At 37.6% G+C, this 23,779-nt stretch overlaps 1 protein-coding gene across 1 annotated transcript; it reads right to left on the bottom strand.

Annotated features, from left to right (window-relative positions):
• Positions 1-11,963: 11,963 nt before the first annotated feature.
• LOC100398392 (olfactory receptor 10D1B-like) lies at positions 11,964-12,893 on the bottom strand. Its single transcript, XM_002754610.4, has one exon. It carries the CDS (start codon positions 12,891-12,893, stop codon positions 11,964-11,966), a length of 930 nt encoding a protein of 309 aa, XP_002754656.4.
• Between the last annotated feature and the right edge of the window lie 10,886 nt (positions 12,894-23,779).

Genomic DNA, 23,779 nt, shown 5'->3' with positions numbered 1-23,779 from the left:
TGCATTTCTGACACTCAAGTAAAACTGGTGGAGGATCAGAGAACATTCATAGGCATTAGGGGCTTTAGGGAGAGGAGTGTGTCAGTTACTACTACTTCTCTCCATAAACAGAACTCTCCCTGTTCTAGATGTAGGTCTTTTGTTCTATGACATGAGGCAGTAACTACCATTTCCTAGATGCTGGTCCTTTGTGGATGTCAAACAGTGTTCTTTGCTCCCATCTCACTTGGGTCTAATATGTGTTAGAAGCCAGCACCAGGTTGCTGAAGCCTCTGCCTCTAATTTTCTTGTTGAAGTGAGAACTGAAGTGAATGAAGCAATGATGAGAGGAGGGACTGATGATTTTGTCCTGGTTATACCGGTTAAATATCCCCTATCCAAAATGCTTGGGACCAGAAATGTTGTGGATATTTAATTTATTTTTCAGATTTTGGAATATTTGTATTACATATTTATGGGTGGAGCATGCCAAGTCTGAAAACTTGAAATCCAAATGCTCCAATGAACATTTCCTCTGAGCATTGTGTTGGTGCTCAAAACGTATCAGAGAACCAGCTTTTTGTTTCATTTATCTTTTGTATTTTTTCATTTGTTTAAATTTTGTTTAGTTCTGCTGTGATCTTGGTTACTTCCTTTCTTCTGCTGGGTTTGGGTTTGGTTTGTTCCTGTTTCTCTAGTTCCTTGAGGTGTGACCTCAGAATGTCAGTTTGTGCTCCTTCAGTCTTTTTGATGCAGGTATTTAGGGCTATAAACTTTCCTCTTAGCACCGCTTTGCTGTGTGCCAGAGGTTTTGATAGCTTTTGTCATTATTGTGATTCAGTTTGAAGTATTTTTTTATTTCCATCTTGATTTCATTTTTGACCCAATGATCATTGAGGAGCAGGTTATTTAATTTCTATATATTTGCATGGTTTTGAAGCTTTCTTTTGGAGTTAATCTCCAGTTTTATTCCACTGTGATCTGAGAGAGTGCTTGATATAATTTCAATTTTCTTAAAATTATTCATGCTTGTTTTATGGCCTATTATTTGGTCTACCTTGGAGAAAGTTTCATGCAGTAAACAGGGAACACTTCTACACTGCTGGTGGAAATGTAAATTAGTATAATCATTATGGAAAACAATGTGTAGATTCCTTAAAGAACTAAAAGTAGAACTACCATTTCATCCAGCAATCCCACTACTGAGTATCTACCCAAAGGAAAAAAACTCATTATACAAAAAAGATACTTGCACATGCATGTTGATAGCAGCAAAATTCACAATTGCAAAATCATGGAACTAACCCAAATGCCCATCAATCTACTAGTGGATAAAGAAACTGTGATATATTTACACACTGGAATACTACTCAGCCATAAAATGGAATGAATTAATGGCATTTGCTGGATGAGATTGGAGACTATTATTCCAAGTGAAGTAACTCAGGAAAGGAAAACCAAACGATGTATATTCTCACTGATATGTGGGAGTTAAGCTATGAGGACACAAAGCCATAAGAATGATACAATGTGTAAGAATTAAAGAAAGAGGAAAGAAACACAAAGCATGGCTCAACAGTCAACAAGGATAGGTTTATGTTAGAAAATAAACCTCAGAGGGGCTTCTGGCTGAGTTAGGTCAGAGCCACATTATCTTATAGACTAAGAGCACTGTTTACAATAGCAAAGACTTGGAACCAACCCAGGGAACCAACCCAAATGCCCATCAGTGATAGAATGAATAAAGAAAATGTGGCACTTACACACCATGGAATACTATGTAGCCATAAAAAGGATGAGTTCATGTGCTTTGCAGGAACATGGATGAAGTTGGAAACCATCATTCTCAGCAAACTGACACAAAAACAAAAAAACAAACACTGCATATCCTCACTCATAAGTGAGTGTTGAACAATGAGAACACATGGGCACAGGGAGGGGAACATCACACACCAGGGCTTGTTGGAGGGTGAGGGGGAGATAGGGAAGGGATAGCAGGGGGTGGGGAGATTGGGGAGGGATAACATTAGGAGAAATATCTAATGTAGATGACAGGGGGATGGACCCATGTGACAATCCTGTACAATCTGCACATGTATCCCAGAACTTAAAGTATAATGAAACAAAACAAACAAAAAGAAAAGAATCAGGGTGGCAGAGTTTATCACAGGCTTGGACTGCTTCTGTCTCTCTTTATTGTGCTTATCTGGGAGGGAGACTTGCATGTCAGTTCCCATACATTTTTCTTCAGCGACAGGCATATGCCTGGAGTCTGCTTTTAGCTTCCCTATCTTATTTGTACCTGCAGGTAAAGGAATGTGCTTATCAAGGCCCACTGTTTTACTGGGGCTCATTGTATGAGAGTGAAGTTTGGCAGTTACCCAAAAGACTTTCCTGCTACCTTCCTCTGTGCCTGAGCTGCCTTATCTGTGTTTTACTGTCTGCTCTTTCTGGATGCTTGTAGTTAGAAGAGAAGTGATTTTCCTGAAATGCATGAGGCTAGAAAGAGAGCTGGAGCTTAAAGTGACAGTGTTCAAGATTACCATGCTCCTGCTCTGTCACAGTGGACTTTAGGGACTTGGGGGGAATGGATGGGAGGGGGTGGGGGATAATATATTTCAAGTAGGGTGCAGTGTATACTGCTCAGGTGATGGGTGAATCAAAATCTCACAAATTACCACTAAAGAACTTACTCATGTGGCCAAAAAAACCACCTGTATCACTTATGGGAAAAAAATTTTAATTTAAAAAAGAAAAAAAATAGTTTTAGATTTTGAAGTGTTTAAAAGTTTGAATTTTCAGATTTGTGATGCTCAAATCTGATGTTGATAAGAAGCCATGAAAGGACTGTTCTAATTGGTTTAAGTGTTTTTAGGATTTTTAGCATTTTAAAAAAACTCTTAGTCCTCTCACAATTAAAAAGATAGAAGAGGTTGGAAAATGTTTACATTTTAAGACCACAGTGGTTTCTGCCTTAATTTCATTATTTACCCAAAAGTTACTCAGGAGCATGTTGTTTAATTTGCATGTAGGGAGAGGAGCAGAAAAAATAACTATTGTATACTAGGCTTAGCAGGTGGGTGATGAAATAATATGTATAACAAACCCCATGACATGAGTTTATCTGTATAACAAATCTTCATATGCAGCCCAGAACCTAAAATAAAAGTTTTAAAATGACCCCAATGGGATAATAAGCAAGGAACACTAAAAAGAACAACCAAAGATTAGATTTAAAATTAATATCTAAAATATTAGGTATTTAATATCTAATATTTTATTATCCCAGCTCTTCTACTCATACTAAATTAGTTTTACTCTTTAATATTTATTGAAAAGAAAATCATCTCCTCCAAGGTGTTCATTTCTTAGAATAAAGTAATTTTTTGTTCAGTATCTCAAGAATGTAGCCTCCAGTTGATGATATCAGTTAGAAAGTTTCTAGCAACAAGTTATAGAATGTTCAAAGGAAAACCTATTTTAATTAGGAACTATTTTTTCCTCATGTAACAATAAATCTGGAGGGAGAGTATCTTAAGATTGGTTCAGCAACTAAGAATTCTCATCAATAATCAGGGCTTTTCATGCTACTGTCTTCAGTCTGCTAGTCTTAGACTTCAGGCTTATCACTTCACAATCAAAAAGTGGCTGTCATTATGGTGTTAGGTTTTATGTTTAAGTCTTTAATCCATCTGGAGTTAATTTTAGTGTAAGGTGTCAGGAAGGGGTCCAGTTTCTGCTTTCTGCACATGGCTAGCCAGTTTTCCCAACACTGTTTATTAAACAGGGAATCCTTTTCCCATTGCTTGTTTTTGTCAGTTTTCTCAAAGATCAGATGTTTGTAGATGTGTGGCATTGCCTCTGAGGCCTCTGTTCTGTTCCACTGGTCTATATATCTGTTTTGGTGCCAGTACCATGCTGTTTTGATTACTGTTGCCTTGTAGTATAGTTTGAAGGCAGGTAGTGGGATGCCTCCAGCTTTGTTCTTTTTGCTTAGAATTGACTTGGCTATGTGGGCTTTCTTTTGGTTCCATATGAAGTTTAAGGTGTTTTTTTTTTCCAGTTCTGTGAAGGTCATCGGTAGCTTGATGGGGATAGCATTGAATCTGTAAATTATTTTGGGCAGTATGGCCATTTTCATGATATTGATTCTTCCTAACCATGAGCATGGAATGTTTCTCCATCTGTTTGTGTCCTCTCTTATTTCATTGAGCAGTGGTTTGTAGTTCTCCTTAAAGAGGTCCTTTACATTCTTTGTTAGTTGTATTCCTAGGTATTTTATTCTCTTTGTAGCAATTGTGAATGGCAGTTCGTTCTTGATTTGGCTCTCTAAAAACCCTAGAAGAAAATCTAGGCAAAACCATTCAGGACATAGGCATAGGCAAGGACTTCATGACTTTGAAACACCAAAAGCAATGGCAACAAAAGCCAAAATAGACAAATGGGACCTAATCAAACTCCAGAGCTTCTGCACAGCAAAAGAAACAGTCCTTAGATTGAATTGGCAACCAACAGATTGGGAAAAAATTTTTGCAAACTACCCATCAGACAAAGGGTTAATATCCAGAATCTACAAAGAACTAAAACAGATTTACAAGGAAAACACAAACAAGCCCATTCAAAAGTGGGTGAAGGATATGAACAGACACTTTACAAAAGAAGACATTTATGAGGCAAACAAACATGTGAAAAAATGCTCATCATCACTGGTTAGTAGAGAAATGCAAATCAAAACTACATTGAGGTACTCTCTCAAGCCAATTAGAATGACAATCATTAAAAAATCTGGAGACAACAGATGCTGGAGAGGATGTGGAGAAATAGGAACAATTTTACACTGTTGGTGGGAGTGTAAATTAGTTCCACCATTGTGGAAGACAGTATGGTGATTCCTCAAGGATCTAGAAATAAAAATTCCATTTGACCCAGATATCCCATTACTGGGTATATATCCAAAGGCTTATAAATCGTTCTATTATAAGGACATATGCACACAAATATTCATTGCAGTACTGTTTACAGTAGCAAAGACTCAGAACCAATTGAAATGCCCATCGATGATAGACTGGACAGGGGAAACGTTGCACATATATGCCATGGAATACTATGCAGCCATAAAAAGATGAGTTTGTGTCCTTTGTAGGGACATGGATGAACCTGGAAACCATCATTCTCAGCAAATGAACACAAGAACAGAAAATCAAATGTTCTCCCTCATAGGCAGGTGTTGAACAATGAAAACACATGGACACAGAGAGGGGAGCATCACACCCTGGGGTCTGTGGGGGGGAACTAGGGGAGGGACAGTGGGGGTGGGGAGTTGGGGAGGGATAATGTGGGGAGAAATGTCAGATATAGGTGATGGGGAGGAAGGCAGCAAACCACATTGCCATGTACGTACCTATGCAACAATCTTGCATGCTCTTCATACTTACCCCAAAACCTAAAACAATAAAATATATATTAAATAATAATAATAATAATAAATAAATAAATAAATAAAGTTGACTGGAGCATTGTGCTTTGCTGCCATTCATCATCTCAAAAAATAAAAATAAAAAATAAATGTGATGGTGTAAACCCAGAAATTTTTACATTAAAATTGTATATGTACTAGAAGGTTGAATATAAAGAATATACTTAAAAATTGTCACAATTTTAACCTGTCTTCTCTTCCTCATTTCATGCCTTTAGCATATTAACTCATCTGCCATTTGAATTGCGTTAGTATAAAAATTTAAGAATTATCTTACATGGATATGTTTATTGGTTATCAAAAGGCATAGAACCAGGACTTCAAGGGCTTGCATTGGAAATCTGGCTCCAGCACAAAATGCCTAAGCCTCTGTCTTCCACAGTTCTATCAATATAATTTTGTAGGGAATCTTTAATATAGATAAGTGCATCCCAGGAGAAGACTGGCAGGCTGTTCAAAACGCCCCACAGAATGACAGTCACAACCCTGGTATATTAATTTTAGCCTAGAATCTGCTCTCAGCCCTGCAAACTTGCAAATCTAATTTTGTCTGTCCAGAGGAAATCATTCTTTTGGAAATGGATTTCATAATAACCAAGCCAACAAGCTGATGCACATAAACAGAATGCTGGTTTTAAAATTACACCAAATACAGGACACTTGAAGGTATTGTCAGTCTTCCAATTCAGTCAGGTTACATGGGAGATACATCCAAACCAGAAGGTCGATATATTAATTTAAAGGAGAATTGACTTTGTCACTGGAACTTGCATAATGCAGTCTGCATGACATATTCTTTCTCTGCAGAAAGGCTGAGTATGAAGCCAAATAAGTACAATCTATTAAGTAGGCAAATGGAACAAAGTGGAAAAAATCAGCTATGTTGGTCCTCCCCTTTATTTTATTTTAATTATAATTTAAATAGTATTTTAATTTATGTTTGTTGACATACTAGATAAAATAACATAGAGGATAAAATAAACTGTTCATTAGATACATATTTAAAATTAAATATCATGGAATGACTATTTAGGCATATAATGTCCTCTTTCTGGGCCTCAATTAAAAATGGTGAGTTGATCAAATAAACTTGATGATTATATTCAGCTCTAAGACATCCTGTTAGTAGGAATAGCTAATATTTATTGAGTGATATTCCATTCTTTTTTATTAAACATTTAGGTTGCTTTTAGTTTTCCTTTTTGATGATACAATATGTCATTCTAATAGCTGCGTTATTATTCATACTTTTTTCTTAAAATTTGTTCTTAGAAAAATAGTTTCTGGGTCAATAAGAATATTTTACAAACTTTTGCTATATATTGCATTTCAGAAAGATTATACCAAATTAAATGTCATCTAGCAGTTATGTAAGTAAATGAATACACCTTCACATATATTGGTAAAAATCATACAGGAATATATTATTATGATTATTTCTTAGGGGTATACCATTTGTCTTTATTCTATGCTTACAAGTTTTATATTCATAATAATCTATATTACTTATACTTAAGTGTATATTACTTGTGTAGTAATTGATAATTTATATTTTCTATATGAAACATAATTTCTAAGGCATGTGTACATTTAATTTGGATTAGTAGGGAACCAGCCCCCACATCACCTGTGGGTACCTCAAGTTCGGGGGCGGCAAAGGAATGAGAAAAAGATTAAGAGTGCAAAGAGTGGGACCAGGGGGCATCACTTATTACTGGAGGAGACAGTGAAGGCTCCGAGTTCTGGTCTCTCACACTATTTGTTGATTACAATCACTTTGATCTACAGGGAAGGGGTGGAGTGATGGTGGGAAGAGGGTGATGGTGGAGTGAATCAGTGAGCTGGAACCGAATCAGTGAACCGGAACTGGTGCATCATTTTAAAGACTGTTAACAGTGGCAGTTTGGGAGTTTCACAAAACAAGAACATGAGGTTATCTTTAGTCTGCATCTATGTGCCGACGGTGGAACGCGGGCCTTACAAGGAGTCTACAAGTCTGGCCACGTCATAGTGCTATGAAGGGGTTTTACATCCTTGAGCTCAATGTTTACGGTAATGGAGTCGAGGCCGCCATGCATTGCAACATGAGGCATGCAGAGGCCTTCTTCCTCAGACGCCTCCTGCGGCCTTCCGCAGTTTGCTGTTCCTTGTTTATATGTTACTCATTACCAGTTTACGTACGCACTCAGTAAGTCCTTTCTCCTTTGCTGCTTCCCGCAACAATCTAAGAGACTGGTCTTCAATCTGTCTACCTAATGCTGTACAATTAGCAAGGTTTAGTGATCTAAATGGTGAAACTGTCCATCCTGGGCTGAGGCAGCAGGTTGGCTGAATCAGATCAAAACTGTGCACCTAGCTTGCTACATTAATTGCCCTGTGGGACCACCCCCAGGGTACATGCAAGTGCTCTGATAGGGAGAGGGTGTGATGAACAGTGATTTCAGTTGGGTTGCAGTTTTCTTCCAAGGCTTCTGGCAACACGATGCCACCACTGCCTCAGTTTAGTGCTGAAAAAAAAAAAGAGTGGTGGCCAACTGCTGGAGAGATTTCCAGCCCACACAAGCCTAGCACTAAAGAAACCATGAGAGGCCCTACACTGGAGACAAAAGAAAATATGCTCTATAGGATCTGGGCAAGAGACAAGCCTTAAACAGGAGGACAAAACGTTTTTCTCCTTTGGTGTCCCTTCAGCACCCTGATTGACAACACATAACACGTCATCTGAGGGCAAAGAAAAACTATTTTATAATGCTCAGCTTCACTGTTACAGAGCCTGCAAAAAGGATGAATTTAGAAATGAGAGATGAAAGATCAAAAACGGATGGAGGAAACATTCAGTGTTTTACCACTTAGCAGGATGTTAGCAATCAATCTTAGTAGATGCATTTTTACAGATTGAGAAAGTGCTCCACTATTCTGAATTTTCTGAGTTTTTATTAAGAATGCACACTGTGCAACTATCTTGCATGTTCTGCACATGTACCCCAAAACCTAAAATGCAATAAAAAACAAACAAAATAATGTGTGAGAAAAGTAACAAACCTAGTGTACTAGATTACCAGCTGTAAAAATACTGCTCTAGCTGAAACTGAGTTACATCTATATTAGATAGGAGAAAAGGGGGAGGGTGTATTTGTATGTTGCACGTGGAGTAGGTGCTGATGGCAGAGCTAAATCCTCATCTTTCATGGTGCAAAGCCAAAAGATGATGCCTACACTGAGAAATCACAAAGCAGCAATATAAGCATGATAGGAGGGGGAAAAAAAAGAATGCACATAGGTTTTTCTTTTTTATCTTGTTTATTGGTGAATTACACTGATTGACTTTTAAATGTGAAATGAATCTTATATTTCCATTATTAACCCCAGTTTATAATAATAAATGGATGAGTCAGTGTGTATGTGTGTGTGCATAAAGGGGTCGGGAGGGAGATGTTAGTGTATATTTCTTTAGATAAGAGAGCTGGGGAAAGAAACGAAGTCAGAGCTCACTCCTAAGCTATGCATATGTGGAGCAGACCCAAGGAAGTATCACAAAGGCTTGGAAAACTAAACTGCAATTTTAAACACTACTGAGGTCTTAGACCGACCTGTTAATGGCGAAATCTCATACTAACTTCTGAGTGGTACATTTGAAGGACAAACACAATGCAGCATATTAAAGGCTTTGAAAATTGAACCGACAATGGAAACATTGCCCATGGAAGGCAAGAGGAACTACTTCTCTGATGCTACGGATTGACAGTGTGTTCAAACAAACAAAGAAGCAAACAACAATCAATATTCCCCAGATAATTTTAACAGGATCTAGAGTCTAAATAGCCTAACATGAAAAGTGTCCAGAATGAAATCTGAAATTATTTACCAAGAAAATGCAACGAATTCTCAACAGAAGAGATGATCAACAAATACCAACCCTGAGATTACCCAGACATTAGAATTATGAAAAATGCTAAAACATCTATTATGACTATGCTCCATAAGGAGCATTTAAATAAACGGAAGAATAGAAGTTCTCAGGAGACAAATATAAACTGTAAAACATGAAGCAGAGAAAATTCAACTTAAAATGAAAGTTAAAAATATATACATGTAGCAAGATAAATAAGAAAAGTGTGATGAAAGGGAGATATTTGAATAGCATAAGTGTAGAAGTTTTTTCTGTGGTTGTAACATTTGAGCATTAAAGACGAGAATGAAGTGAGGGTATAAGCTAAAAAAATTCTTGAAAATACAAAAGATATTGTAATTACCAAGATGTCGGAGTACCTACATTAAACCAGATGAGTATTTTGCTTTTGCATCATTCAATCTTTACGACAGCAATGAAAGAAAGTTATTACTATTTCCATGTTGTGAGGGAAGAAAATGAGGCTCACAACTCAAGACAGATGAATTCCTTCTTCTACTAGCTCAGCTCCCTGCTTAGTATGGTGCTTAGTAAGTAATGATGACTTAAAGTTCTCTTAATGAAGATTTCCTCACCTCGACAACTCATTTTCTTTTTGGCCAAACTTTAAGTAACTAGGAGAAGGAAGGATTAGACAGAGGGCCTTGATATCCTCAGTATCTATTGAATGTGTGCATTAGTTCACTTCTACATTTTGCTATTTGGCGCCCTATTTCCCTGCCTACCTGTTTTGCACTTTGCCTAAATGACAGCTCCATAAATATTTTTTGAACAAATACAAAATATGACTGCTATTAGGTTTCCTCATTTGATAAAAGCTCTTTAAAAGACAAGGACTGTGACTATCACTGAATTCTTATCCAAAAGCCTAGAAGAAGAATGTACCCCAGAACTTAAAATATATATTTATATAAAGAAACAAGTAAATTTAATTTCTATTTTTGAAAAAGTATCATAAGTCAATCAGATTATGTTAGTACTCTAATTTTAATTTTATTCTTCAAAGTTGTTTTGACTCTTCTAGGTTCTGTACATTTCCATATGAAACTCATATGGTCTGATTTAAAGATTAAAAAAAGAATATGCTCTCAGTACTCGAGCTGCTTACTAACAGATATGAGAAGACTGAATATCTGCTTCACCAACCACAACAAAAAATAATCTGGGATTCAGACCTACATCTGCTAAACAAATGAGCTGTCAATTTTGCATTGTCAGTCCCCATCTGGCCCTTTTTTGTCCTCACCCTCCATGAACCAACCTGACTTTTGCTTTTGGAAAATGCTTTGCCAAAACATGTTCTGACACAATGGAGTGATGACATTGTCAAGTCTGATTTAAAACATAGAAAAGTGGGGACTCTGACTGTTTGAGATAAAGATTTTGCATGGAAAATGGTATTTAAATTGGATGCCGAATGATTAGAATGAGTTTGTCCAGCTGAAGACTTGAAAGAGCACTGCAGGTGGGGAGAAGAAAAGGCACGGAACTTAAGAAAAGTGAGCAGTGTGCTCCCTTCAAAACCCTGCACCTGCTCACCGCCCTCATACGAGGTCCAAACAAATGTGTCTGATTCAATCTAGCAGATTCCTTGACTGACCTCAGATCCTGAAGAGAGTCAAAACGAAGGAACACTTGCCTCTGCCTTTCCCTTCCCAGCACCCCCTTTTCTTCCCATAGTCACCTACTTTCCCATCACCCTCTTCTCAGGGAATCTCACTGCTCTTCTTCCCATCAAATTGAGGTCTGAATTGTAATAGCACATTTGTTATGCTAAGCTCACTAGGAAGAAGAACAAAGACATTTAAGTGGGAGAAAACTAAAGTCAAAGTCTTTGTGTAAACAGAGTATCCAAAATCATAAAACAGCAGCTTGGTTGGACTTCGCAATGTCCCATGTCTGTGCTAGGGATTACACAGCCAAACTTAAATTTCCTAATACTAAAAAACAACAGAACCAGTGACCCCTCAGAGACATTTTTTAATCTACCCTTTCCACATTCTCTTTCATCTACTGCTTCAGCATCAGGCCAAGGCCTGTTGATAGGTCTAAGACCAACAGGCTTTATAGGTGACAGAGTGCACTAGTGCCTCAGATTCATCCATAAGAGACCTGCCTTACACTGTATCCAGAAATTCTTTTATTTTATACAACTTCTTTATGCTTTAGAAGTTGTGGGATACCACCTCCACGGAGTTGAACCTCTTTCATTTTTCAGCAACTTCTAGATTTTCAAAGACGGGTTTATTTAATCAGCACTGACATTTAAGGGGTTAATTAGATAAACATGCCAGTGAAGATGAAAAAGTACTAGAATAAGGAGAAAGAGGAGAGATGGAGAAGATGTAAGAGCAGGAAAATAAAAGAGACAATTGAAGAGAAGTTCCAGAATATCTTGCCAAGCAGGAAGAAATGATTTTTCCCAGGCAAGAAAATGTATTACTTTACCTTGAGTCATTCATTTTATGCCTTCAAGTGTTTGCTTTTGAACCTGTAAAAAGAAGACAGTGGTGATATCTGTGCTCCTTATTGCACAAAAGAAAACGCCTTTGGTAAGTATTGTGGTGTTATTAGTGTTAAGCTGTGGATCCTTCTCTATCAAGTCCCAGGAAGAAAAGCTATTGGCTGCAGAACCTTTCTCAGAGAATATTCAACTTCCTTATTTCTCAGACTATAGATCAAAGGATTCAGCATAGGAGTGACCAAGTTATTCAGGATTTGAACAGTTGCATTAAGCCAGGGATTGGGGGTGGGCTGCAGGTAGATGAGAACCACTGGCATAAAGGAGAGGAGGATGGCAGTGAGGTGGGCACTGCAGGTGGAGAAGGCACGGTGTCTGCCCTTGGCAGAGCCTATCTGCAGGATGGAGCAAATGATGCAGCTATAGGAGGTGAGGATGAGAAGGAAACAGCTGAGGGGCATGAGGCCCACACTGATGAACCCCACCATCTCCAGGGCTGACGTATCTGCACAAGCCAGCTTCAGCATGACTGGGATATCACAGAAATAATAGCCCACCTTATTGGGGCCACAGTAAGGCAATTGAAAGGTGAGAGTGGTTAGAAAGGTGGCCTGAATGCAGCCGAAGAATGAGGTCCCCATGGCTAGGATGACGCAGGCTCTGGGGCTCATGATTATTGTGTAGTGTAGAGGGTGACAAATGGCAACAAAGCGGTCGTAGGTCATCACCGTGTACAGGAAACACTCAGTGCAGCCCAGGAAATGGTAGAAGAGCTGGGATGCACAGCCTGCATAGGAGATGGCTCGGCTGTTTCCTGAAAGATAGCACAGCATCTTGGGGGAACTCACAGAAGGGAAAAATATGTCAAATATAGACAACTTGCACAGGAAGAAGTACATGGGTGTGTGAAGCTGAGTGGAGGAGACAATAGCCAGCAGAATGAGCAGGTTCCCCGTAAGGGTAAAGATGTAAAAGGACAAAAACAGGACCAAGAGCATAGTCTCCAGATCCTCTGTGTGTGGGATGCCGAGCAGGATGAATTCAGTCACCACAGAGAGATTCCTCATCTTTGCCAGCGTGTTGACCTTCAAAAAAGAACACAGATTTGCAAAGTAAAAACACTGACGCTAAACAAAGAAGCAGTTTGATGGACGTGCTGGTTTCATGCTTTAACATTCCACAGTCAGCCTTCTTATGTAAGGGCAGATTTACATAAATATACAAGGATGGTAAAAATTCTTGACTGTAACCTTTAACTTTTGGGTTTGGCCAAGTTGGATTAAGGTCACCACGCCTCTTTATCACAGAATACACTTAAAACTCTGTATAAAATCACAAAAGTTATTTGCATAAGAACTCTGAAAAGCAAACAGACAGAGGCAGATGGGAAAGAGGAAACAAAACCTAGAGGAGAAACCCCTACAAATATGAGTTTTTACTACATTTCTCCTCTAATCTTGTAGTTTTGAATGGGGCGGACCAAAGTTACAGATCTGTGTGGGGGCTGCTCAGCATGCTGAAAACGCCAATAGATGACCCATGTTTTTCACTGATAATAGAGGCCTCTCTGGGCAAAGCATGTGAGGGAATTCCTGTATTGTCTCTCTCTCTATTTTTAATTCTAGCTGTGTTGCAAGAGTAGCCTCAATTTTGAAACTATGAGGCAATAGCATGAGAAATGAAAACTCAGAGATAAAATTTGCTTTCTGAACAGAGGATGCCAACATGGAGAAGCATGTGTGTGTGTGTGTGTGTGTGTGCGTGTGCGCGTGCACGCATGTGCAGAGGTGTGTGCTGTTTGTGTAAAGGGGTCAAGAGGAGAGTTTGGTGTATATTTTTTCACATAAGAGAGCTGGGGAAAGAAACAAAGCCAGAGCTCACTCCTAAGCTGTACATTTGTGGAGCAGACCCAAGGAAGTATCACAAAGGCTTGGAAAACTAAACTACAATTTTAAACACCGCCTAGGTCTTAGACTGACCTCTGAATGGCAAAATCTCATACTAACTTCTGAGTGGTACGTTTGAAGGACAAACACAATGCAGCATATTAAAGGCTTTGAAAATTGAACTGACATTGGAAACATTGCCCATGGAAGGCAAGAGGACTACTTGTCTGATGCTATGGATTGACAATGTGTTAAGATAAACAAAAAAGCAAGCAAAAATCAGTATTTTCCAGATAATTTTAATAGGATCGAGAGTCTAAATAGCCTAACATGAAAAGTGTCCAGAATGAAATCTGAAATTATTTAGCATATACAAAAATCAACAAAATGTAATCAACTCTCAACAGAAGAGACGATCAACAGATACTAACCCTGAGATTACCCAGATATTAGAAATATCAAAAATATTAAAACATCTATTATGACTATAGTCTATAAGTTATAAATAAACAAATTTAAAATAAATGGAAGAATAGATGTTCTCAGCAAACAAATATAAGCTATAAAAAAATGAAGCAGAGAAAACTTTTAAAACTGAAATATAGAAACATTTAACATCATACTGGGAGTTCTAACTCCCAGTTAGAGAGAATATAAAGTAAAAAATGAAACTTTTTCTATTTACATGCAATATGTTTATCTCCATAATAAATCCCAAAGAATCTACAATAAAAGCTTCTAGAACTAGTAAGGGAATTTAGCAAAGTCAGTAGATAACTCAATATACAAACATATATTTCCATATGTTAACAACCAAAAATTGCAAATCAAAAGTAAAACAAATAGTATCATTTATAACAGCACCAAGATACAGTTTTGAGTCTAGTAAAATATGCACAAGATCAGTATATTGAAAATAAAACGTTAATGAAAGCAATCAAAGAAGACATATATAAATGGAGAAATGAACTGTGTTCATGGATTGGAAGACCAATATTGTTAAGAAACCAGTTCTTCCTAAACTGTATCATAAATTCAATCTCAATCTGAATTCCAACAGAATTTTTTTAGATGTTAAGAAAATGACCTACAGTGTATATGTAAAGAAAAATAATTGTAATAGACAAACACTTTTGAGAAGCAACATAGTTTGAGGGCTCATAATACCAGATTTTAAAACTTACTATAATTCTTTGTTAAATCAAGACCATGTGGCATAGATGAAGAAACTCGTAGAGCAATAGAACAGAGCAGAGAACCTGAGAACAGAATCATACATATATGGTCAACTGATTTTTGAAAAATTGTGTAAAGGCAAGTAAATAGAGAAAAATGGTCTTTTCAACAAATATCAAATAATTCTGAAACAATTGGCTGTTCATACAATAAAACAAAACCAAAACCAAATCCAGTGATCCCAGACCCATACCTAACACCTCATACAAAAACATACTTAAATGAATCATAAATTTAAATACAAAATCTGAAACTGTAGTACCTCTGAACACTCATGCTGTCCATATCGACCATGTGGAATTTTCTGCCCTATTGTAAAATAATAACCTGGAAACACTCTCAGGTTTCCAGAAGAGTGTAGTATCTCGGCCTCAGGAACTGAAATTTGGTGTTTATATAAGGAGTTCCCAAGGGGGTACACTATCAAGACTTGAACACATGCATTCTCCCTGGATTATTTCTTCAGATACCGTTGGGCATTTCTCATGATTTAGTCACTGGTGGCAATGAGGGAGCAATTAAACTTAACCCCATTTGCTACCTCAAATCAGATAATAATAGTGAGATGCTGTGAAAAAGAAAATATTACATCTCTTCCTAGTGTGCTTGCTTGGAGAATGGACTCCAACTCTGACCTCAAGGATTCATGCTTCTTTTTGTGCCTGTCTCTTACATGTTTATGTTTTTGCCTCTGGTGACATTTCAACACCTGTACTTTAATTGCATAAACCTTTCCGGGAATTCATAGATATCTACAATTAGCATCACCATTTAAGACAGTATTTAATAAATAATTAGCAATTGATTAATTTTTATGTACGTGTTCTTCCAGAAAATGTATCTTTGTGTGCGTGTGTGTGTGTGGTTACTACCCACTGGATGTCCATAGCCACTCTCTGCAAATTAAAGGGGACACAAAAATGAAACTGAACATCTGTTCAGGATAGCCAACACAACGTTAAGGAAAAGAATGAAGTTGAAGGACTCATACTACCTAACTTCAAGATTTACTTTAAAGTTACAGTCATGAAAACAATTTGTAATTCATAAAAGTAGCAGGCATATAGATTAACACAACAGAACATAGAGTCCAGAAATACATCCACAAAGATTCTGATCTTTGACAGATGAACAAAGACAACATAAAATAGCAAAAAGAAAGCTTTTTAAACAAATTGTGCTATAACTGGGTATTCACATGTAGAAAAATAGTATCTAGGTTGGGCGCCGTGACTCACGCCTGCAATTTCAGCACTTTGGGAGGCTGAGGCAGACAGATCATGAGTTCAGGAGATTGAGACCATCCTGGCTAACATGGTGAAACCCCGTTTTTGAAAATACAAAAAATTGGTGGGGCTGATGGCATGTGAGGGTAGAACCAGCTACTCAGGAGACTGAGGCCGGAGAACTGCTTGAACCTGGGAGGCAGACGTTACAGTGAGCTGAGATCCTGCCACTGCACTTCAGCCTGGGCAACAAAGCAAGAGACTCCATCTCAAAAAAAAAAAAAAAAAAGGCTGGCATGGTGGCTCATGCCTCTAATCCCAGCACTTCGGGAGGCCAAGGCTGGTGGGTCAACTGAGGTCAGGAGTTCGAGACCAGCCTGGCCAACATGGTGAAGCCCTATCTCTACTAAAAATACAAAAATTAGTCAGTCATGGTTGTGGGCACCTTAATCCTAGCTACTCAGGAGGCTGAGGCACGAAAATCGCTTGAACTTAGGAAGTGGAGGTTGCAGCGAGAGAGTGAGGTTTTGTCTCAAAAAAATAGATAAGTAAAATAAAATAAAATCTAGACAAAATTTACACTCACAAAAATTAACCCAAAATGATTCCAGACCTAAATATATTAAATGCAAAACTAAAAATACCTATAAAAAACACAAAAAAATCTAGATAACCTTGGATTTAGTGATGGCTTTCTAGATAAAACATGAAATTCATGATTCATAAAAAAGAATTGTTAATCTGCCCTTCCTTAACACTAAAATTTCAGGTCTGCAAAATACGTTGTCAACAGAATAAAAATACGAGCCAAAGATTGAAAGCAAATATTGGTAAAAGTCACATATAACAAAGGACTGTTATTATTCAAAATACACAAAGAAGTCTTAAAACTCAATAATATAAAAAAAAAACTTGATCTTAAAAGGCCCAAATACCTTAGCTGATACTCCACCAAAGAAAATATACCGACAACAAATAAGCATTTGAAAAATGTTCCACATCATATGTCATCAGAGAAATGCAAATAAAAGCAACAATGAAATATTGTATACATCTACTAGAATGGCAAAAATCCAGAACACTGACAACACCAAATGCTGGGAAGAATATGAGGAGACATGAATACTCATTCATTGCTTGTGGGAATGCAAAAAAGTACAGCCACTTTGGAAGGCAGTTTGGCAGCTGCTGACAAAACTAAACAAATTCATCATATGATCCAGTAAAAACACTCCTTGGTATTTACCAAAAGGAGTTGAAAACTTATGTCCACACCAAAACCTGATAATATATGTTTATAGAGGCTCCTCCATAATTGCCCACACTTGGAAGCAATCAAGATGTTCTTCAGTAGATGACTGAATAAATAAATTGTGAGTGTTTGTGTCTTTATGGTAGCATAATTTATATTCCTTTGGGCATATGTCCAGTGCTGGGTTGAATGGTAATAACTAATTTGCATTCCCAGAAAAAGGGTATAAGTATTTCATTTTATCCACAGTCTTGCCAGCATCTGTTGTTTTCTGACTCTATTAATAGTCATTCTGACTAGTATGAGATAGTACATCATTGTGGTTTTCATTTGTGTTTCTCTCATGAATCATGATGCTGAACATTTTTTCATGTTTGTTGGTGGCTTAAATGTTTTGGGAAGTGTTTGTTAATGTCCTTTGCCTATTTTTAATGAGGTTATTTGTTTTTTGCTTGTCAATTTATTTAAGCTACCTATAGATTCTGGATATTCAGCCTTTATTGGATACTTAATTTGAAAATTATCTTCTCCCATGCTTTTTCTTTGAGCCTATGAGTGTCCCACTTGTCTATTTTTGTTTTTGTTGCAATTGCTTTTGGGGACCTAGACAAGAACTCATTGTCATGACTCATGTTGAGAAGAGTGTCTTCTAGATTGTCTTCCAATATTTTTATTCTTTGAGGTCCTATCTTTAAACCTTTGATCCATTTCAAGTTAATTTTTGCATATAGTGACAGGTAGAGGTCCAGCTTTAATCTTCTGCATCTGGCGAGCCAGTTATCCCAGCACCATTTATTAAATAGGTGGTCCTTTTTCCATTGCTTGTTTCTATTGGCATTGTTGGAGATCAGATAGTTGTAGGTTTGTGGCATTGTTTCTGAGTTTTCTATTCTGTTCCACTTGTCTATGTGTCTGTTTTTGTACCACTACCAAGTTCTTATAATTACTGTGGCTTTATAGCATAGTTTGAAGTGGGGTAGTGTGATGCCTTTAGCATTATACTTTTTGCTTAGGAATGCTTTGGCTATTTCGGATCTTTTTTGGTTCCATATGAATTTTAGAATGTTTTCTTGTAATTCTATGAAGAATATTATTGGTAATTTGATAGGAATAGTATTGAATATATAAATTGTTTTGGACATTATGGTCATTTTTATTATATTAATTTTTCCAATATATGAGCATGGAAAATTTTTCCATTTATTTGTAGCATTTCTGATTTCTTTCAGCAGTGTCTTGTAGTTCTCTTTGTAGAGATCTTTTACCTCCTTGGTTAGCTCTATTTCTAGGTATTTCATTTTCTTTGTGCCTATTGTAAATGAGATTCTGCTCCTGATTCGCTCTCAGCCTGGACATTGTTACTGTATAAAAATGCTATTTATTTTTTACATTGATTTTGTATTCTGTAATTTACTGAAGTTGTTTATCAATTCTAGGAAGCTTTTAGCAGATTCTTTAGGATTTTCTAGGTATAGAATCATATCAGCAAAGAGAGATATTTTGACTTCTTCATTTCCTATTTTGATGCCTTTTATTTCTTTCTCTTTCCTGATTGCTTTGGCTCAGATCTAGAATATCTAGAATATGATGGACAATAATCCTTATAAGAGCCATAACTGTAACGTTTCTTTCTGACTTGAGTTCTATGGAACTGGAATGCCATGAATGGAACATACTGTGCTAAGTTCTTGTGCCACAGAAATATTACCATTTTCTATGTGTGCAATGAAGCTGGGAAGCACTGAGCTACGCTTACATTATATTTAAAATTTTTTGTTATGAATATCCTTTGTAAGGAGGCACATAGGCAAAATGAAAGGGACACAGAAGCTGTGAATAACTTGGAAATATTCAAAGGTAATAAGATAAATAGCATGCATTGCCTTATATCTAAAGGAAATCAAAAGGGAAGAAAACTTATTCCATGTGTGGTGTTTGGAACATTGAAACCTACATCTTTTATTAGCTACACGGGCAAGTTTCTAACAATTTGAGTTCTTAGAAATAGAATGAGGAACTTTTTCTAAATTATATAATACACTCTATAAAACAGAGGAAAATCTACTTTTGGAGACCCTGAAGTAAAAAATCTTCTTCATTTTTTTTTTTTTTTTTTTTTTAATTTTTTATTGGATTTTAGGTTTTGGGGTACATGAGCAGAGCATGCAAGACCGTTGCGTAGGTACACACATGGCAGTGTGCTTTGCTTTTCTTCTCCCCTTCACCCACATTTGGCATTTCTCCCCAGGCTATCCCTCCCCACCTCCCCCTCCCACTGGCCCTCCCCTTTTCCCCCCAATAGACCCCAGTGTTTAGTACTCCCCTTTCTGTGTCCATGTGTTCTCATTTTTCATCACCCACCTATGAGTGAGAATATGCGGTGTTTCATTTTCTGTTCTTGTGTCAGTTTGCTGAGGATGATGTTTTCCAGATTCATCCATGTCCCTACAAACGACACGAACTCATCATTTCTGATTGCTGCATAATATTCCATGGTGTATATGTGCCACATTTTTCCAATCCAGTCTATTATCAATGGGCATTTGGGTTGATTCCAGGTCTTTGCTATTGTAAACAGTGCTGCAATGAACATTCGTGTACATGTGTCCTTATAGTAGAACGATTTATAGTCTTTTGGATATATACCCAGTAATGGGATTGCTGGGTCAAATGGAATTTCTATTTCTAAGGCCTTGAGGAATCGCCACACTGTCTTCCACAATGGTTGAACTAATTTACACTCCCACCAACAGTGTAAAAGTGTTCCTTTTTCTCCACATCCTCTCCAGCATCTGTTGTCTCCAGATTTTTTCATGATCGCCATTCTAACTGGCGTGAGATGGTATCTCAATGTGGTTTTGATTTGCATCTCTCTGATGACCAGTGACGATGAGCATTTTTTCATATGATTGTTGGCCTCATATATGTCTTCTTTCGTAAAGTATCTGTTCATATCCTTTGCCCACTTTTGAATGGGCTTGTTTGTTTTTTTCCTGTAAATCTGCTTGAGTTGTTTGTAAATTCTGGATATCAGCCCTTTGTCAGATGGGTAGACTGCGAAAATTTTTTCCCATTCTGTTGGTTGCCGATCCACTCTAGTGACTGTTTCTTTTGCCGTGCAGAAGCTGTGGAGTTTGATTAGGTCCCATTTGTCTATTTTGGCTTTTGTTGCCAATGCTCTTGGTGTTTTGTTCATGAAGTCCTTGCCTACTCCTATGTCCTGGATAGTTTTGCCTAGATTTCCTTCTAGGGTTTTTATGGTGCCAGGTCTTATGTTTAAGTCTTTAATCCATCTGGAGTTAATTTTAGTGTAAGGTGTCAGGAAGGGGTCCAGTTTCTGCTTTCTGCACATGGCTAGCCAGTTTTCCCAACACCATTTGTTAAACATGGAATCCTTGCCCCATTGCTTGTTTTTGTCAGGTTTATCAAAGATTGTATAGTTGTATGTATGTTGTGTTGCCTCCGGTGCCTCTGTTTTGTTCCATTGGTCAATATCTCTGTTTTGGTACCAGTACCATGCTGTTTTGATTACTGTAGCCTTGTAGTATAGTTTGAAATCCGGCAGTGTGATGCCCCCCACTGTGTTCTTTTTGCTTAGAATTGACTTGGCTATGCGGGCTCTCTTTTGGTTCCATATGAAGTTCATGGTGGTTTTTTCCAGTTCTGTGAAGAAAGTCAATGGTAGCTTGATGGGGATAGCGTTGATCCTGTAAATTACTTTGGGCAGTATAGCCATTTTCACGATATTAATTCTTCCTAACCATGAACATGGAATGTTTCTCCATCTGTTTGTGTCCTCTCTGATTTCGTTGAGCAGTGGTTTGTAGTTCTCCTTGAAGAGGTCCCTTACGTTCCTTGTGAGTTGTATTCCAAGGTATTTTATTCTTTTTGTAGCAATTGCGAATGGCAGTTCGCTCTTGATTTGGCTTTCTTTAAGTCTGTTATTGGTGTAGACGAATGCTTGTGATTTTTGCACATTGATTTTATATCCTGAGACTTCGCTGAAGTTGTTTATCAGTTTCAGGAGTTTTTGGGCTGAGGCGATGGGGTCTTCTAGGTATACTATCATGTCGTCTGCAAATAGAGACAATTTGGCTTCCACCTTTCCTATTTGAATACCCTTTATTTCTTTTTCTTGCCTGATTGCTCTGGCTAGAACTTCCAGTACTATATTGAATAGGAGTGGTGAGAGAGGGCATCCTTGTCTAGTACCAGATTTCAAAGGGAATGCTTCCAGTTTTTGCCCATTCAGTATGATATTGGCTGTTGGTTTGTCATAAATAGCTTTTATTACTTTGAGATACGTTCCATCGATACCGAGTTTATTGAGGGTTTTTAGCATAAAGGGCTGTTGAATTTTGTCAAATGCCTTCTCTGCGTCAATTGAGATAATCATGTGGTTTTTGTTTTTGGTTCTGTTTATGTGGTGAATTACGTTGATAGACTTGCGTATGTTGAACCAGCCTTGCATCCCTGGGATGAATCCTACTTGATCATGATGAATAAGTTTTTTGATTTGCTGTTGCAATCGGCTTGCCAATATTTTATTGAAGATTTTTGCATCTATGTTCATCATGGATATTGGCCTGAAGTTTTCTTTTCTCGTTGGGTCTCTGCCGGGTTTTGGTATCAGGATGATGTTGGTCTCATAAAATGATTTGGGAAGGATTCCCTCTTTTTGGATTGTTTGAAATAGTTTTAGAAGGAATGGTACCAGCTCCTCCTTGTGTGTCTGGTAGAATTCGGCTGTGAACCCATCTGGACCTGGGCTTTTTTTGTGAGGTAGGCTCTTAATTGCTGCCTCAACTTCAGACCTTGTTATTGGTCTATTCATAGTTTCAGCTTCCTCCTGGTTTAGGCTTGGGAGGACACAGGAGTCCAGGAATTTATCCATTTCTTCCAGGTTTACTAGTTTATGTGCATAGAGTTGTTTGTAATATTCTCTGATGATGGTTTGAATTTCTGTGGAATCTGTGGTGATTTCCCCTTTATCATTTTTTATTGCATCTATTTGGTTGTTCTCTCTTTTCTTTTTAATCAATCTGGCTAGTGGTCTGTCTATTTTGTTGATCTTTTCAAAAAACCAGCTCTTGGATTTATTGATTTTTTGAAGGGTTTTTCGTGTCTCAATCTCCTTCAGCTCAGCTCTGATCTTAGTAATTTCTTGTCTTCTGCTGGGTTTTGAGTTTTTTTGATCTTGCTCCTCTAGCTCTTTCAATTTTGACGATAGGGTGTCAATTTTGGATCTCTCCATTCTTCTCATATGGGCACTTATTGCTATATACTTTCCTCTAGAGACTGCTTTAAATGTGTCCCAGAGGTTCTGGCACGTTGTGTCTTCATTCTCATTGGTTTCGAAGAACTTCTTTATTTCTGCCTTCATTTCGTTGTTTACCCAGTCAACATTCAAGAGCCAGTTGTTCAGTTTCCATGAAGCTGTGCGGTTCTGGGTCTGTTTCTGAATTCTGAGTTCTAACTTGATTGCACTATGGTCTGAGAGGCTGTTTGTTATGATTTCAGTTGTTTTGCATTTGTTGAGCAGTGCTTTACTTCCAATTATGTGGTCAATTTTAGAGTAGGTGTGATGTGGTGCTGAGAAGAATGTGTATTCTGTGGATTTGGGGTGGAGAGTTCTGTAAATGTCCACCAGGTTTGCTTGCTCCAGGTCTGAGTTCAAGCCCTGGGTATCCTTGTTGATTTTCTGTCTGGTTGATCTGTCTAGTATTGACAGTGGAGTGTTAAAGTCTCCCACTATTATTGTGTGGGAGTCTAAGTCCTTCTGTAAGTCATTAAGAACTTGCCTTATGTATCTGGGTGCTCCTGTGTTGGGTCCATATATGTTTAGGATCGTTAGCTCTTCTTGTTGTATCGATCCTTTTACCATTATGTAATGGCCTTCTTTGTCTCTTTTGATCTTTGTTGCTTTAAAGTCTATTTTATCAGAGATGAGAATTGCAACTCCTGCTTTTTTTTGCTTTCCATTAGCTTGGTAAATCTTCCTCCATCCCTTTATTTTGAGCCTTTGTGTATCCTTGCATGTGAGATGGGTTTCCTGGATACAGCACACTGATGGGTTTTGGATTTTTATCCAATTTGCCAGTCTGTGTCTTTTGATTGGTGCATTTAGTCCATTTACATTTAGGGTTAATATTGTTATGTGTGAATTTGATACTGCCATTTTGATTCTAAGTGGCTGTTTTGCCTGTTAGTTGTTGTAGATTCTTCATTATGTTGAAGCTCTTTAGCGTTCAGTGTGATTTTGGAATGGCTGGTACTGATTGATCCTTTCTATGTGTAGTGCCTCTTTTAGGAGCTCTTGTAAAGCAGGCCTGGTGGTGACAAAATCTCTGAGT

The sequence above is a fragment of the Callithrix jacchus genome, chromosome 10, assembly GCF_049354715.1.
Source record: "Callithrix jacchus isolate 240 chromosome 10, calJac240_pri, whole genome shotgun sequence".
NCBI classification, from domain to species: Eukaryota; Metazoa; Chordata; class Mammalia; order Primates; family Cebidae; genus Callithrix; species Callithrix jacchus.
Note: the sequence above shows the minus strand (reverse complement) of the source record. Positions and strands in the feature narration are given on the sequence as shown.